Source organism: Scyliorhinus canicula, chromosome 24 (genome assembly GCF_902713615.1).
Source record: "Scyliorhinus canicula chromosome 24, sScyCan1.1, whole genome shotgun sequence".
NCBI lineage: Eukaryota > Metazoa > Chordata > Chondrichthyes > Carcharhiniformes > Scyliorhinidae > Scyliorhinus > Scyliorhinus canicula.
The window spans coordinates 7,834,499-7,852,558 of NC_052169.1; the positions used below are offsets into that span (position 1 = coordinate 7,834,499).

General features: G+C 49.2%; 1 protein-coding gene across 1 annotated transcript in view; it reads right to left on the reverse strand.

Annotated features, from left to right (window-relative positions):
- The window catches only part of LOC119956897 (cholesterol side-chain cleavage enzyme, mitochondrial-like), a 33,260-nt gene that overhangs the window by 3,778 nt on the left and 11,422 nt on the right, over positions 1–18,060 (reverse strand). The window contains exons 3-6 of the mRNA XM_038784457.1: positions 16,008–16,207; positions 12,376–12,579; positions 9,534–9,694; positions 1,735–1,901 (exon numbers count right to left, since the gene is read on the reverse strand). Of these exons, the coding sequence (XP_038640385.1) occupies positions 1,735–1,901; positions 9,534–9,694; positions 12,376–12,579; positions 16,008–16,207 (732 nt within the window). The remainder of the gene's footprint in view (positions 1–1,734; positions 1,902–9,533; positions 9,695–12,375; positions 12,580–16,007; positions 16,208–18,060) is intronic.

Here is an 18,060-nt window from a genome sequence, read left to right on the forward strand (position 1 = left end):
ACTGAGTTATCAAACAATAGGCACACGCACGCTCAGCTTGAGTGGCTTCCTTCATTAGAGTTTCTGGGCGGCGCAGGGGCCCGGGTTACGGCCTAAGGTGAAAGAGAACCCTCCCTAGGCCAACTCCCCTGCCCTATCCCCGTAACCACACCTAACCTGTCCATCCTTAAACACTAAGGGGCATTTTAGCACGGCCAACCCACCTAACCTGCACACTGTTGGACTGTGGGAGGAAAGCGGAGCACCCGGAGGAAACCCACGCAGACACGGGGAGAAGGTGCAGACTCCGCACAGACAGTGACCCAAGGCTGGAATTGAATTGAACTCGGGCCCCTGGCCCTGTGGGGCAGCTGTACTGACCACTGTGCCCCCATGCCACCCCTAGATTATATTAGATCATGATTAAGCGTGACTGCCATATGTTAGACAGATGTGTGTCATGTTGCACAGCATGTAAGACTTTTAATATATTAATAAATGAGTAGTAAGGAATAAACTGTATTGTTGGTGTGTTGCAGTATTAGTTTGCATGTGAAATGCTGGCTTTAACTCCTAGTGGGTATCAGAGAGGTGGCGGGTGGGTAAAGTGTGAACCACAATCACCAGTTGTTGTGTAGAAGAGGATTAAGAAAGACAATGCATTTATACAGTGCTATTCATATCTATTGGATGTCCCAAAGCTCGTTACAGCCAATTACAGAACATAGAACATACAATGCAGAAGGAGGCCATTTGGCCCATCGGGTCTGCGCCCACCCACTTAAGCCCTCACCCACCCTATCCCGGTAACCCACTAAACCCTCCTAACCTTTTTTGGTCTCTAAGGGCAATTTATCATGGCCAATCCACCTAATCTGCACGTCTTTGGGCTGTGGGAGGAAACCGGAGCACCCGGAGGAAACCCCACGCAGACACGGGGAGAACGTGCAGACTCCGCACAGACACTGACCCAGCGGGGAATTTAAACTGGGACCCTGGCGCTGTGAAGCCACAGTGCTAATCACTTGTGCTACCGTGCTGCCCTGTACCTTTGAAGTGTGGCCATTTTTTGTAATGTCGGAAATGCGGCAGCCAATTTGCTCACAGTAAGTTCCTGCAAACAGCTACGTGACAGTGACCAGGCAATTTATCCTTTTGCGATGATTGAGGGATCGATGGCAAGGACCCCGAGGATAATTTACCCGCTCATCTTCGTGGGGATCGAGTGTGTCCACCTGAGAGAGGAGACGGGCTTCATTCAAAGGTCAGCGCCTCTGACAAATGCAGCGTTCCCTCAGCAAGGCCTCAGTAGGGCCTCACGGTAGCATGGTGGTTAGCATCAATGCTTCACAGCTCCAGGGTCCCAGGTTCGATTCCCGGCTGGGTCACTGTCTGTGTGGAGTCTGCACGTCCTCCCTGTGTGTGCGTGGGTTTCCTCCGGGTGCTCCGGTTTCCTCCCACAGTCCAAAGATGTGCGGGTTAGGTGGATTGGCCATGCTAAATTGCCCGTAGTGTATGGTTAATGGGGGGATTGTTGGGTTACGGGTATACGGGTTACGTGGGTTTAAGTAGGGTGATCATTGCTCGGCACAACATCGAGGGCCGAAGGGCCTGTTCTGTGCTGTACTGTTCTATCTTCTATCTATCAGTTCAGCACTGGATTGTCAGGATTATTGCTCCACTCATTATCCTGTCAGCTATTTGCATTGGGGAGAACATACCTGATGCTTTTCATCACTGCCTGGGTGGTCTTACCTGAGTGTTTCCTTCAGGGTAGCTCTGAGTAGCGGCACTGATTTCAACATTTGTAACAGATCGCCCTGTGTTTTCTGATTGGCTTCTATAATTTCACTTCGTAGGTTCTCCTGCACATTGGGGTATTTCGCAAGCTCATACATAGTCCACAGTAGAGTCATAGAGGTCTGTTTAATGACAAAAATTAGTCAACAAGGTTATTGGAGAAGTTTTTTAAGAGTTTACGTTGACAGAAAATATAAAGATGAATACGCATAAATGCAGTCTTCGATCGCATTTAACACATTTACCTGAATAGGAGGTCGACCACTACTCTCGAAATTTTTAAATTTAAAATGGTTAATTTATTTTCTCTCTTTTCTTTTTTTAGTCTTCTGTTTCGCTCTCTATACATTTTTTTTCTTTCCCGCTCTTTGGGCAAAATTTAATAACCCCTGATGATGCATTTGGAGACTGGTTGTGGGGGCGGGGCACCACTGGGGGGAGCATTTAACCGGGGTGGGGGGGGGGGGGGAGGAGAGAGAATGCAAGTTGGGGTCCCCATTGCCCTCCAGTCTCCACCCAGCTAAGTTTGAGATAAATAGTGAGGGAAAGAGTCCGAACAGGGGATGTCACACATGCTAGATCTGTTGTTAATTTTAACTCTGGGATACATACATTTTTGGTAAGCAACGATAGTAAGGGATATGGGCCAAAGGCAGGTATATGGAGTTAAGCCACAAATCAGCCATGATCTCATTGAATGGCGGGACAGGTTCGAGGGGCTGAATGGCCTGCTCCTGTTCCTCTGTTCGGTAATCTTGCAAGATCTGGGCGAATAACTAAATTTGGATTACCCAACACCTTACTTTACATTTAAGTTAATCAGCCAACAATGTAGGTAAGTTAAGGTTTTTTTTTAAAATTTAGAATACCCAATTATTTTTTCCAATTAAGGGGCAATTTAACGTGGCCAATCCACCTATCCTGCACATCTTTGGGTTGTGGGGGCGAAACCCACGCAGACACGGGGAGAATGTGCAAACTCCTTACAGACAGTGACCCAGGGCCGGGATTCGAACCCAGGTCCTCAGCGCCGTAGGCAGCAATGCTAACCACTGTGCCACCGTGCTGCCCCTGGTAAGTTAAGGTTAACCCACCTGCTGGAACTATGGTTTTAAGTCGCACGCTCCCCGTTAAGCCCCAACCATTCAGTAAACCACTGCCTTCCACCGAAACACTTTCCTCTGCTGTTTGGAACAAAACCTACTAGAGCGAGGCCGTTTCCAGTTGATGCCAAATAATCACCAAGGACAAGGTTATCTTGAATGTAACTGTTAACTGTAATTGTAGCGTTACCAAGAGATTCTGCCATCCAACTGCGAACACATCAGTTGCTTTTTTTTGTGAGTGTCACGTATGTTGAGGGCAATGCACGTACGGTCTTCAGTGCTCCTTTGTCCCAACTTTGGACTATCTGTTCCTCTTTTGCAATTCATTCTTGGCTATTCGCTCTCAATCTTACATGGCTGGTGTGTTTTAGTTTCTTCCTTATCTTATTTTGACTGCTTTCTAAGTGATTCCCCAAAGCCCTGGCATCGCCACAAGCTTTGAAACGAAGGGGAAAGGATGGAATTTCGCACGCACTCCAAATTATAATTTGTTTTTAAATAAACATTTTATTGAGGTATTTTTGGTATAGTAACAACAACAAAATAAACAATATACATGAAACCATAAACATAATGCAAAAGCCATTTACCTGTCGTACAGGTCCCACCCTTAATGAGCCCCTGCTCTAATCTAAACTACCCCCCGTTCTGCTAACGATTAATTTCCCGCAAAGAAGTCGATGAACGGTTACCGCCTCCGAGCGAACCCTAACATTGACCCTCTCAAGGCAAACTTGATTTTCTCCAAACAGAGAAAGCTAGCCATGTCCGATAGCCAGGCCTCCGACTTCGGGGCCTTTGAGTCCCTCCAAGCTAATAGTATCCGTCTCTGGGCTACCAGGGAAATAAAGGCCAGAACGTCCGCCTCTTTCTCCTCCTGGATTCCCGGGCCTTCTGATACGCCGAAAATCGTCACCTCTGGACTCAGCGCCACCGTGGACATGACATCCGCAAACCAGTGCCAAAATCCCCTAATCTTTGGACATGTCCAAAACATGTGGACATGGTTCGCCGGTCCTCCCACACATTTTGTGCATCTGTCCTCTACCCCAAAGAATCTGGTAATCTGGGCCACTGTCATGTAAACCGGTGAACGACCTTAAATTGTATCAGGCTGAGCCTGGCACATGTTGCGGATGGGTTGACTCTACTCAACGTGCCCGCCCATAGACCATCCTCTATCTCTCCTCCCAGCTCCTCCTCCCACTTGTGTTTCAGCTCCTCAGTCAGCGTCTCCTCTGACCCCATAAGCTCCTTATAAATGTCCGAGACGCTCCCTTCTCCTACCCACCCTCTGGAAACTACCCTGTCCTGAATCCCCCTCAGCGGTAGGAGTGGGAAGGTTGACAACTGTTTACGAAGAAAGTCCCGCACCTGCAGATACCTGAATTTGTTTCCCCTCGCCAACCCAAACTTTTCTTCCAACGCCCTCATACTCGGAAAGCTCTCCTCTATAAACACATCCCCCATCCTCTCAATCCCCGCTCTCCGCCATAACCGGAACCCCCCCGTCCATACACCCCGGGGAAAACCGGTGATTATTACAGATTGGGGCCCAGACCGATGCTCCCACTGCTCCCACATGTCTCCTCCACTGGCCCCAAACTCTCAGGGCCGCCACCAACACTGGACTGGTGGAGTACCGCGCTGGCAGGAGTGGCAGAGGCGCAGTTACCAACACCCCTAAACTGGTGCCTTACATGAAGCTGCCTCCATACGCTGAACCCCTTCCCCACCACCCACATCCTGATCATGGCTATGTTCGCCACCCAGTAATCGTTGCTAAAATTTGGCAGTGCCAGCCCGCCCTCTCCCCGACTCCGCTCAAGCATTACCTTCCTTACTCGCGGGATTTGGCCCGCCCAGACAAAGCCCGTGATAACTCGGTTGACCCGCTTAAAAAGGACCGTGGAATAAAGATGGGGAGACACTGAAATACAAATAGGAATCTCGGGAGGACCGTCACCTTCACCGTTTGCACCCTCCCAGCCAGAGACAACGGAAGCGCGTCCCATCTCCGAAAATCGTCCTTCATTTGGTCCACCAGCTGGGCCAGATTTAATTTATGCAGCAGGTCCCATTCCTGTTGCCTGTGACATCACCGGGGGCAGCATCCCTCTTTCCTTTGCTTCATTGAACATCCTCAACAACACCGGCCCCAATATCCCCGAGAACATTTTATGAAACGCCACTGGGTACCCGTCCGGCCCCGGGGCTTTACCCGCCTGCATGGCCTTCAGACCCTCCACTATCTCTTCCAATCCGCTCGGGACCCCCAGCCCTTCTACCCGCTCCCCGTCCACCTTTTGGGAAATTCAGCCCCTCCAAGAAGTGCCTCATCCCCTCCAGCCCCGTAGGGAGTTCCGACCTGTACAGCCTGCTGTAGAAATCCCTAAATGCCTTATTCACCCCTGCTGAATCTCCAACCAGGTTCCCATCTCCGTCATTTACTTTCCCTATCTCCCTGGCTGCCTCCCTCTTTCTAAGCTGCTGTGCAAGCATTCTGCTGGCCTTCTCTCCATACTCATAGATCACCCCCCTCGCCTTTCTCAGCTGCTCCACCGCCCTCCCTGTGGTTAACAAGCTGAGCTCCATCTGTAGCCTCCGGCGTTCCCTTAAAAGCCCTGCCTCTGGGGTCTCCGCATACCTCCTATCGATCTGTAGTAACTCCTTTACCAGTCGGTCTGTCTCTGCCCTGTCCACATTCTCCCTATGGGCCCGTATCGAGATCAGCTCCCCTCTGACCACCACCTTCAGTGCTTCCCAGACCATCACTGCTGAAATTTCCCCCGTGTCATTGACCTGCAGGTAGTTCTGAATACATTAACTCAGCCGCTTGCACACCCCTTCGTCAGCCAAAAGTCCCACATCTAACCTCCAGTGCGGGCGCTGGTTACTGTTTTTACTAACCTGCAGGTCAAGCCAGTGCAGAGCATGGTCTGAGATTGTGATCACCGAGTACCCCGTGTCCACCAGCACTGTCAGTAAGGCCCTGCTCAAAATAGAGAAATCAATCCGAGAGTACACTTTATGCACTTGTGAGTAGGAGGAGAACTCCTTCACCCTCGGCTGCCCAAATCTCATGGATCCACCCCCACATCTACTCCATCAACCCCTTTTTCCTTTGCCATTGCTGGCACCCTGCCCGTTTTCGAGCTTGACCGGTCCAAGCCAGGGTCAATAACTGTGTTGAAGTCCCCTCCCATGATCAACCTGTGCGAGTCCAGGTCCGGTATCTTCCCCAGCATCCTCTTTATAAACTCCACATCATCCCATTTTGGCGCATACACATTTACTAATACCACCTGCACCCCCTCCAGTTTCCCACTGACCATAATGTACCGACCTCCCACATCCGAGACTATTCTACCCGTCTCAAACACCACCCGCGTATTGATCAGGATCGTGGCCCCTCTAGTCTTTGAATCTAGTCCCGAGTGAAAGACACGATTGACCCAGCCTTTCCTCAATCTAACCTGGTCCGTAACTCTAAGGTGGAACATTACCACGTCTGCCTTCAATCCCATAAGATGCGCGAACACACGTGCCCTTTTGACCGGCCCATTTAACCCTCGAACATTCCAGGTGATTAGCCTAGTTGGGGGGCTCATTGCACCCACCCAAGCCCCCCCCCCCCCCCCCACCCCCGCCGATCAGCCGTCCAGTTTTTTAGGCCCACCTCCAGCCCATGCTCCGTGCCTCCACCGGTCCATCCCCAGACAGCCCCCCCCCGGCCTCCTCTCTGTCCCTCAGCCCAAGTCCCTCCCTCGTCAGCCGAACATTCACTCCCCTCCCCCCCAGTAACAACACCCTGTCACCCAACCCCTTTACTAAATCAAACATATGTACACCCTCCCATTGCGCTTCCGTGAGCTAGCCTGCCCAGCTAGCTTGGTGGCCCCCATCCCCGGCGCCAGATAGTCTCCCACCTATTGTTCCCCCACTCATACAAACAAACTCCAACATCAAACAATCCCCACACAATTGCCCGACAGAAAAACATCAAGATCAAAACAAGCACACCTCCGTCTCCCAACAGTGTAAATGAAAACCTTAACTCACTCAGCTCTACCACTGGTTCCAAATCAATGCAAACGGCAGCACAAACATCTTCCATGAAACGCAAAACCAGAAACTTTTTCCAAAAACAGAAAAACAAAAAGAGAAAACAAAAACATGAACGTTGCAGCCAAGTTCAAAAGTTCTCAATCCATCACCAGCCCTTTCTTTTTTGCAAAGTCCAACGCGTCCTCAGGCGACTCGAAGTAGAAGTGCTGATCCTCAGGTGTGACCCAGAGATGGGCTGGGTAGAACAGTCCAAACTTAACCTTTTTCTTAAATAGGATCGACCTGATCTGGTTGAAGCCTGTTCTACTCCTGGCCACCTCTACACTCAGGTCCTGGTCGACCCACAGGATGCTATTGTCCCATTTACAGCTCCATGTCTGTTTGGCCCACTGTAGAATGTGCTCCTTATCAGAGAACCTGTGGAATCTCACCAGCATTGCCCTCGGGGGGGGGGTCTCCCATTCACGGATTCCCCACGAGCGCTCTGTGAGCCCTAACCACCTCCAGGGGTCAGGAGAATGCCCATCCCCCAGCAGCTTCTCAAACATATCTGCGATGTATGCCCCAGCGTCCGTTCCTTTGGACCCCTCTGGGAGTCCGGCGATTCTTAGGTTATGCTGGCGGGACCTATTTTCTAGGCCCTCCACCTTCTCCAGGAGCTTCTTCTGCTGGTCCCTCAGCATCCCCACCTCCAGCTCCACCGCAGTTTGATGTTCCTCCTGCTCAGCCAGCGCCTTCTCCACCTTCTGGATCGCCCGAATCCTGGGCGTCCAATCTAAGCTTCAGCCGCTCAATCGACTCTTTTATCGGGTCCAAGCAGTCCCGTTTCTGCGTAGCGAAGCCTTCCTGAATAACTTGCATCAGCTGCTCCATAGACTGCTGGGTCGACAAGCCAGAGGTCTGACCCTCCGCCATGCTGTCTCCTGTTGCAGCTACAGCCCAAGCCTTCTCTATCTTTTTGTTTCTGCCCTTACGAACACTTCTAGTCCTTCTCTCCATGCACCGAAGTGGGAATTCAGTAAACAATTGCCACTAACATCCGTTTTACAATTCAGGTCCGGTAGAAAAACAGGGGAAAGGTCCAAAAGTCCGACCAGAGCGGGAGCCACTAAATGTGCGACTTACTCCTTCATAGCCGCCACCGGAAGTCCCCAATTATAAATTTAAAGGAGCGCTATCAGCTTTTGCTAACCCGGATGAGGTTCCAGTTAACGGTGCAGAAAAACCATAATTATTTAATCTTGCCAACTGTCAACAATTAATTCGTCTGAACCGTTACTTTATCTGGTTGCTGATTCTTAGGACCACAAGCAAAACAGGATTGTTCCTGGTTGCTCAGAAAGTTAAATATGACACCAGAATAATAAACGCAGGTTGGATTATTGACAAGGAAAAAGAAAATGACAAAATTACTCAGAAGGTCTGGCAACATCCGTAGAGCAAGAAAGTTAATATTTCAGGTCAGTGACCTTTCACCCTGATGTGACGCTCGGTATTTTCCATTTTTTACGTCACATGTCCGCCATCCACCATATTCTGCCTTCATGGAACTGACGATTTTTAACAGTTGTAAGTGTATTCCCTTCTTTTCTTTTCCAGCTACGTTGGGCAGATTTTTCCCGGAGAGGGATTTGGAGGCAGGTACAGGAGGAAAATTAGAGAATCTTACATCTGGGCGACTGCCTCGAAAATGCTCCCACCGGTCTTGCCGGAGCCAGGGTCTCATTGGCATTGGTCACCCACCTGGCAGTGGCAAGTAATTAATCAAAATTTATTAAGTGCCCAGTCCGGGGGGGGGGGGGGGGGGGGGTCTTTCTGGTGGCAGGTGGGCCTCCTAGCTGAGGTCGAAGCCCTGTCTTTGCCTGGATGTGCCCCCCCCCCCCCCCCCGCCACTCACCTTGTGATGGGGGGCGGGCGGTGAGGCTAAAGGTCACAGGCCACAGGTGACCCTGCAGAGGGTCAACAGCAGCCACACCTCCCAGAGCACCTCAACCTCCATGCTCCCCCTTTCCTGGTGCAGCTTCTGGGCAATCAAAGCATAGAGAACTCTGATTTACCCTTCGGCCTGCTCAACCCCGCCCCCATCCCTAATTGGTAGGGTCTTGCTGGATGCAGCTTGTTAATTGGTCGCCTCTAGGAAGATCGCGCAAGTGGGTGGGACATAAGACACATGGGCAGCGCGGTGGCGCAGTGGTTAGCGCTGCTGTGTCACGGCGCCGAGGTCCCAGGTTCAATCCCGGCCTCGGAGTTTGGAGTTTGCACAGTCTCCCCGTATCTGCGCGGGTTTCACCCCCACAACCCAAAGATGTGCAGGGTAGGTGGATTGGGCACACTAAATTGCCCCTTAATTGGAAAAAATATATATTTAGGACCTCAACACCATTACAGTTGGGGTCCGCGCACTGTACCTGATGTCAGAACCCCAACACCCACTGGAACATTGAGTCCACAGAGCCTACAGCAAAGATCAGGCCATTCGACCCATCTGGCCTATGTTGGCACTTACACTCCTCCCTTCCCTCCCCATCTCACCCAATCAGCATTATGCTTGTACCAGATAATAAAAGAGCTTTCTCTTACTGTGTCAACTCCACCTGCCATAAGCTCTGTAATGCTCGCTTTGATGTCATCCAGGGGCATCATGCCTTGCAACAACAGATCAGCCAGAACTCCGGAATATTCTTTGTCATTTTTGGATCCCAGGTGGAACTGCTTGTATGTTTTTTGTATATAGGTATTTGCTAAAAATGAAGACAGGAAGGATTTATTCAGGCACAACCATTTCACTGGCACACAGGAATTTTAAAACTAGCTGACTAACCATCACTAATCATATTTAATACACTTTACGGTGAATAATTATGCCACACATTCCATGTGCAGCAGTCTGTACAATCTCTTCTGTGTTTAATTAGACGCAATTAAAAAAATAAAGCCTTGTATCCTAAAATAAATGGCTTCAGCATTTATTTGAAGCCCTTCAGTCCCACAGAGCCTGATGTCGCATTGCCCACTTGGTAAGGTGTTGGGAGTACTGTAGTGATGATAAGATCGACATTTCTCAAAGGCAGACACAGGACCCCCAGAGCAATTCACCGTGTGCAGCAAGGTGGCTCGACATCTTGGAGAAAATGTCCTAAAAAAGAAAATCTCATTTTGGCTGAGGTGTATAACACATGGAGTCCTCTTGTGTGGTCCCCATCTAAACCCCCTCAAACCCAAGGCTTGCAGATTTTAGAAAACCTGATGCACATTGGTCTAGCTCCCCAACACCAGATCTTGAACATTTCAAGTGGTGTTGGACCTTATTCCCCTCTATGAATACCACCCACTGCTTCAAGATCCTGCTTGAGAGCAAATTTACCCCCAGCATCTTCTCCCCACTACCAACCATCTCCGTAAACCTCTTGAGAGCAAATTTAACCCCAGCATCTTCTCCCCATTACCAACCATCTCCGTAAACCTTTCTCCACCACCTTCTCCAACCTTAGCTCCAAGAACGAGGAGCACATGGGCTCATTTGTCGCTACGATTGAGACTATTCTGGTAAGCTTCTGTAACTCTCACCCTTGCCCCCGGACCCCCGACCCAACCTTCTCCGTCTGACCAAGGCAGCCCCAATGCTAGTCTTCCCCGGAATCTGTATTTCTCTCCTGTTTCTCTGCCTTATGTTGTCCATGAAACCTGCTCTACTGACCCCCATTCTCATCAAATCATTGGCCATTCGATACGTCTTCATGGCTCCAATGGATCTATTTTGTCACATACTTGTCCCCTTTTCTTTTGAAACCATCATCATGCCTCCTCTTGCTTCTTCTATCCTTCCAAATGCCTATCCCAACTTCAACCTCCCCATCGCCTCAACTCCATGAACATACTGTCTCCTCTCGTATCCAATTCCTCTGGGACTTCCGGTTTCAATCTTTTCAATTATGTTCTTCGCCCCTGTCCAAAGTGAAAAATTGCAACCTCCTTGACTGTAATGTGGGGTCTATTTACATGAGGAGGTACATTACCGCACTCCCCCCCCCCTTACCGCCTGCCCCCCCCCCCCCCCCCCCCCCCCCCCACCACCCACGAGCTAAGGGTCAGTTGGCACCACATGAATTCTGGCCCCCAGCAGCGATAATATATTGGGGTGGCCTTAATTGGATCAGAGTTGGACTTCCACCCCTCAGGGGCAGGAAGTTTTGTCCCAGAGAGTTTTCGGAGCTAATCTAAAAGATCAACAGCTCTGTAGTCCCAGCAATGCCAGGAGAGAGTCGTGGCCACTGCTGGGACTACGGAGCTATTTTGGCGCCCCAACCATTCTGTGAAGGAAGTATGCATTTTCAAAGATTTCACATAATTCAAAGACATGCTGTTGCCAACAGACATTGAAAGTTGATTTTCCCTAAATGGCCAAGCTTTTAAAAAAAAATCTTTCATGGGATGTGGGTGTCACTGGCTGGGGCAGCGCGATTGATGCCCATTCAAGAGTTGCCCTTGAGCTGCGTGGCTTGGTAGGGCCATTTCAGAGGGCAGTGAAGAGCCAACCACATTGCTGCGGGCCTGGAGTCACATATAGGCCAGACCGGGTAAGGACGGCAGATTCCCTTCCCTTTTTTAAATAAATTTAGAGTATCCAATTAATTTTTTTCCAATTAAGGGGCAATTTAGCGAGGCCAGTCCACCTACCCTGCACATCTTTGGGTTGTGGGGTGAAACCCACGCAGACACGGGGAGAATGTGCAAACTCCACACGGACAGTGACCCAGAGCCGGGATCGAACCTGGGACCTTGGCACCGTGAAGCAACAGGGCTAACCCACTGCGCCACCGTGCTGCCCCCAGATTCCCTTCCCTATAGGACATTAGTGAACATTAGTTTTCAACGACAATCAACAACGATTTCATGGCCACCTTTGGACGTTTATTTCCAGATTTTTGTTGAATTCCAAATGCACGATTTTCCCTGGCGGGGTTCGAATCGGGGCCCCTCCAGAGCATTACCCTGAACCTCTGGATTACTGGTCTTTGAGATCAGTGGGAAAGATTAATCATTCAATGGTTAAAATGCGGAGGAGCAGCTCAAGGCCCAATTCTTGGAATTGTCAAACATGTAAAAACAAAGCGCAGAGGACATATCTTCCGGAATTTTCCGGCCGGGAGTGTCCGGTCCCACCGACGGCCAATCAGGCTGCCTCCGCTGCCACGCCACGGGGGGGGGGGGGAGGGGGGGGGGGGGACCATCGCACCCACGGCCTGGAGTGCCCCTCTCTCCTTACTGAAAAGGTCGCGCGAACATACCGGGAGGAATAAAACAAAACGAAAAATAGAAATGGCCAGTTTAACCAAGCACAATGGGAAATAGGAATGAATTGAGTCCGCATGCCCCAATCGCTCACTTCCAGATCAATAACAATTTGTCCTGATTCCCTCACCGTGCGCAAAAATGGTATCCCAAGCGGCAACGTGATCCTGCCAGACCTTGGCTTTGATCGATTTCAGTAATCCGGGTGGAATGTAAAGCATTGGTGACGTGGATTGGAACATCAATGTGACTGAATCGATGAACTTTTGCGATGCGGGGTTGTGGTGACCCTTCAGCAAGCCCAGTCGCTCTCCATACAGTACGTGGCAAACAGCTGTGAACACAGAGATGGAGACAATGGGGTTTGCTGCATTGTTTCTTGCTGAAGCCGTGTAGCGAAGATGGAGACAATGGGGTTTTGCTACATTGTTTCTTGATGAAGCCGTGTAGCAAAGATGGAGACAATGGGGTTTTGCTACATTGTTTCTTGATGAAGCCGTGTAGCAAAGATGGAGACAATGGGGTTTGCTACATTGTTTCTTGATGAAGCCGTGTAGCGAAGATGGAGACAATGGGGTTTTGCTACATTGTTTCTTGATGAAGCCGTGTAGCGAGTACTGACATTGGATATGTTGGGAGCTAAAAAGGTGGCTGATCATTTGCCATTACTGACGTAAGGGAAGACGCAATGGGCTCGATTCGGGATGGGCAAGAATGGCTCCCTCTAAAATGTGCAGATAAAGTGCAAAGAACAGGTGGTCACGTCCAAACACTCGGTGTGTACGTGCATCGGAACGTGGGACTCATTAAAATCAAAAATGCTAGAAAAACTCAGCAGGTACTGCAGCCTCTGTGGAGAGAGAAACACAGGTCGCGATTTGGGTCCAAATGGCTTGCCGAAGGGCCTGTTCCTGTGCTGTATTGGCACATTGGCTTGTGCGGTTTTGGCCAAGGGTGGTATCATGACCAGTACAGGCTTGGAGGGCCGAAGGGCCTGTTTCTGTGCTGTATTGTTCTTTGACTCTCCCTCACAGTTAACGATACTGTTTAAGAGGGGGCGGAGCGGGTGCATTGAGCACTGCCATTTTTACACATTCTGCTCTCATACCTGAATGCTGCTATCAGCTCCTTCTTTAGTCCTTAACACTGCCATTAACACTTCCTTTGTCTTGTGCACTAAACATCTTAGTGAAACCTCTCCTAGCTCCCACCAATACTGGCGTACCAGTTTGTTCCACCAGGCCCACCCGCTCTGATCCAGTATCAAATCTATCACATTTCGCCCCCCCCCCTCTTTGACTTTGGAAAAGAGTCATGGGGACTCGGAACGCAAACTGTTTATCTTTCCACAGATGCTGCCAGAGCTGCTGGGTTTTTTCCACCAGCATTTTATGTTTTTATTTCAGGTTTCCAGTGTCTGCAGTATTTTGCTTTTATTTCCCGTATCAGCCTCCCCGGACAGGTGCCGGAATGTAACGACTAGGGGCTTTTCACAGTAACTTCATTGAAGCCTACTCGTGACAATAAGCGATTTTCATTTTTTCATTTTTCATTTAAATAGAACTGGTGTTCTCCAAATGGGCATTCTTGACACAGCTGGCCGGGGTCACACGAGCGCAACGACGAGTGTTGGCCGTCCGGCAGCACGGTCCTTTGGCGGTTTAGAGAGTGCTGATGTGGTGTCGATTGTGGAGGTTGGGTGCCGGGGGTATGTTTATGTATGGTCTTCGTACCGACAAAAATAGGTTAAGATGTACTTTTCTGTGGCTTCTTCAGCTAGAGGACATATGCAGTCCTGTCCTAGAGCAGCCAGTGTCTTTCTATGCATGTTATAGGAGCTTACTTTGTTTGTTAAACAGGGCCACTGCCTTAAAGAGGCAGCCATTCTGGCCTGTCAATAACAGGCTCTTGGAAAAAAGGAGGCCCCTCAAAAACTGGCCCCATTTTGAGGTAATTAATGTCTGGTTAACACTGATTCATGTGAGTTAAAATTGGCCCACCTTGCTCCTAAATGTAGATGTGAAAGTTAGATTCCTGAATATATATCGGCCCCACCCTCAACCTGAGTTCAACTTTACGACAGACTCCATAGAATCCCGACAGTGCAGAAAGAGGCCATTTGGCCCATCGACTCTGCACCGACCCTCTGAAAGAATGCCCACTCTCCCGCCCCATCCCCATAACCCCACTTAACCTGCCATCTTTGTACACCAAGGGCGATTTTAGCACGGCCAATCCACCTAACCTGCACATCTTTGGACTGTGGGGGGGAAACCGGAGCACCCGGAGGAAACCCACGCACACACGGGGAGAACGTGCAGACTCCACACAGTGACCCAAGGCCGGAATTGAACCCGGGCCCCTGGTACTGTGAGGCAGCAGTGCTCACCACTGTGTCGCAATGGGGCTGAATTTGGACATTATGAGGCATAAAGCAGATGGAATCATTTTGGCGAATTTTATTACACGCATTCAAAGCTTAAGTTGCCACAGTCCCAGCTGACCCTAGGCTGCTTTCCCCTTTTGAGGGGAGAGGTGAATGGTGGTGATTTAACCTGAGGGTCACCACATCTCAGGATTCCCTCCCTAAACTTCTCCTCACTTCCTGTCCCTCCTCTTCTCAGGCGTTCCTTTAAAATCTAGCTCTTTGGCCAAACTTTTAATATCTCCTTTTGTGGCTCAGTATCAAGATTTGTTCTATAATTCTGTTCTGCCCCTTGAGATTCTTAATTAAATTTAACGCCGCTAATATAAAGAAAAGTTGCTGTTGTGGAGATTGGGAGCTTGAACAATAGGCCTGCGTGATATCACTCGCCATATGCTTCGCACGTGCTAACGTTCAGCGTCACTGAACTGTGTTGCATTGAGGACTGAGATCACAGCAGCAAAGTAGTCAGGATTGTTAATGGGATCCACTTGGTTGGTGAAACGGAAGGGAAGACACGGAGCCTTCTCTTTGTTGAGAGTTTACTGACTTGTTTGGTCTCCTCCAACGTGCCCACTGGCCTGGCTGACCCCTATTTATATTCTCTTTTGAATGAAACAAATGATCAATGAAACAAATTAATGAGGTGTGACAGTCCTTGGTGGGAAATGAACTAAAATAAAACATCAAAGGAAACTTAACTAACTAAACCAAAGTACCATTCTCTTGGGGTGATGATGAAACCGCAGCCCCTCGTAGCTCCCACCGGTCATGGAAGGCCTGAATCCAATATTTCTACTCTTTTAAATAAATAAACGATCAATACATTAAGCACAAATGACAAGAGGATGACAGCCCGTGGTGGGGCAAACTCTATTTATATGTGCTCAATGACGAATAATACCCCTCACCTATTTCTCTTAACTGTAACAATGTAATTAACATGAAATTAACAAACCTTTACAATGCCATTGACAAGAGATTAACAAAGGCATCCATTTATCGGGGCTGGTTTAGCTCACTGGGCTAAATCGCTGGCTTTTGAAGCAGACCAAGCAGGCCAGCAGCACGGTTTGATTCCCGTACCAGCCTCCCCGGACAGGCGCCGGAATGTGGCGACTAGGGGCTTTTCACAGTAACTTCATTGAAGCCTACTCGTGACAATAAGCGGTTTTCATTCTTATCTCTTAAAATTGCTGTTGCCAGTGACAGCTGCGGTTCAGCAATTTAGATCTACGTGACTATAAATTGTTTTAAGCTGTTCTGAAGGGCTACAACAGGCAGATAAGGTGAGGTAATGGCATAACCAGAATAACAAAGCAATATTGGATCCTTACATTCCAGTGCGAATTTGAAGAGATCGTTTGAGAGATCAACTGTCCAACTCCCTTTCCCAGTCTTCTCAATCTGTTTGTAAACCGTGGACACAAAATCCAGCACCACGTCATTGAGAAGCGGCACAAACTTTTGGATAATTTGGGGTGACATCAGTGCTTTATTTAAAACTAGTCGATCTCTCCTCCATTCTTCCCCACTTCTGCAAGACAGTCACAATATAGGAAAGGTCAATAACAGGGTGTTATGTGGGTGTTACCTAACCTGCACATCTTTGGACTTGTGGGAGGAAACCAGAGCACCCGGAGGAAACCCACGCAGACACAAGGGAGAAACTCCGCACAGGCAGTGACCCCAAGCCGGGAATCGAACCTGGGACCCTGGAGCGGTGAAGCAACTGTGCTAACCACTGTGCTACCTCGTTGCCCCGGTATTTTCCCCAAGTGGCCCTGTTGGGAGCCTTCGATCTGGTTTGTGCCCTCATCGAACTTGGGTGACGCTAGCAAGGCCAACATTTGTTGCCCTTCAAACTGAGCAGCTTGTTAGTTTCAGAGGACAATTAAGAGTTAACCTCCTTGCCGTGGGTCTGGAGTCACACGGTAGCACAGTGGTTCGCACTGTTCCTTTACAGCACCAGGGTCCCAGGTTCGATTCCCGGCTTGGTTCACTGCCTGTGCGGATTCTGCACGTTCTCCCCGTGTCTGCCTTGGTTTCCTCCGGGTGCTCCGGTTTCCTCCCACATGTCCCGAAAGACGTGCATTTAGGTAATTTGGACATTCTGAATTCTCCCTCTGTGTACCCGAACAGGCGTCAGAATGTGGCGACTAGGGGCTTTTCACAGTAACTTCATTGCAGTGTTAATGTAAGCCTACTTGTGACAATAATGAAGATTATTATTATTACATATAGACCAGGTAAGGACCAAATGGGTTTCTATGACAATCATTTCATGGTCTGATGCAGATCCAGGGTTACTAGCCCAGAAACAATAATAGTCCACCACCACCTCCCCGTGACTAATCCTGCGCAACTGAATCAGAAGGTGACTCTCTCTTCATCTTCCTTGATCCAAGTGATGCTTTCAACATCCTTTTCCAATGCCTTTCTCATTGCGCTTCCGAGGCACATGCAATCTCATGGTATCGTCTTAATATTGTGTGAAGACCTTACCATTACAGTAATTTGAGATGGCGGACCAATACTTTTCTCAAGACAATTAGGGAAGGGCAATAACAGCAAACCCGGGAAGACTGAATACATTCAGAGACCAATTTCGGAAAAAGAAACTCCACCAGTTTCTCATCCCATGCTTCTGCGGTTATCACCCATTTCTTCGTCTTCATGCTGCCTTTTGGATATCATCAGTAAGCACGGTGCCGACTTTCACCTGTACGCCAAAGACAGCTCGCTATAATTCCCCCTCTTCTTTTATGATATGAGATGAGGTGTTAGACGGGAGCCCTGACTCTGTTTTCATAAAAGGTTACATTGCACTATTCGAAGAAGAGCAGGGGAGTTAGAGGCCAATGCCGATTCCTCAACCAACACCGACAGTAGGTTATCAGGGGCTGTTTAGCACAGAGCTAAATCGCTGGCTTTGAAAGCAGACCAAGCAGGCCAGGTTCGATTCCCGTACCAGCCTCCCCGAACAGGCGCTGGAATGCGGCGACTAGGGGCTTTTCACAGTAACTTCATTGAAGCCTACTCGTGACAATAAGCGATTTTCATTCATTTCATATCTGTGGGAGCTTGCTGTGCACAAATTGTCTGAACTCATTTCACACGTTGCAACAGGGGCAACGGTTCAAAAATACTTGACTGGCTGCAAAGTTCAATGGAGTGTCCTGAGGCTGTGAAAGGCGTTGTATAAATTCTAGCTTTTCTTTGACTCTACTGCGTCCCTTGCAGATTCCTCAGTTATACTCGCTACAAATTGCAACTCATTGGAAATTCCACTGCCCACGCCTTTAGCCTCCCTGGTTGCTGGCTTCCAATCTGTCTGTACATCCAATTCAAAATCCTTTTCTCCCTTTAGATTACTTCCTGGCCTTGGCC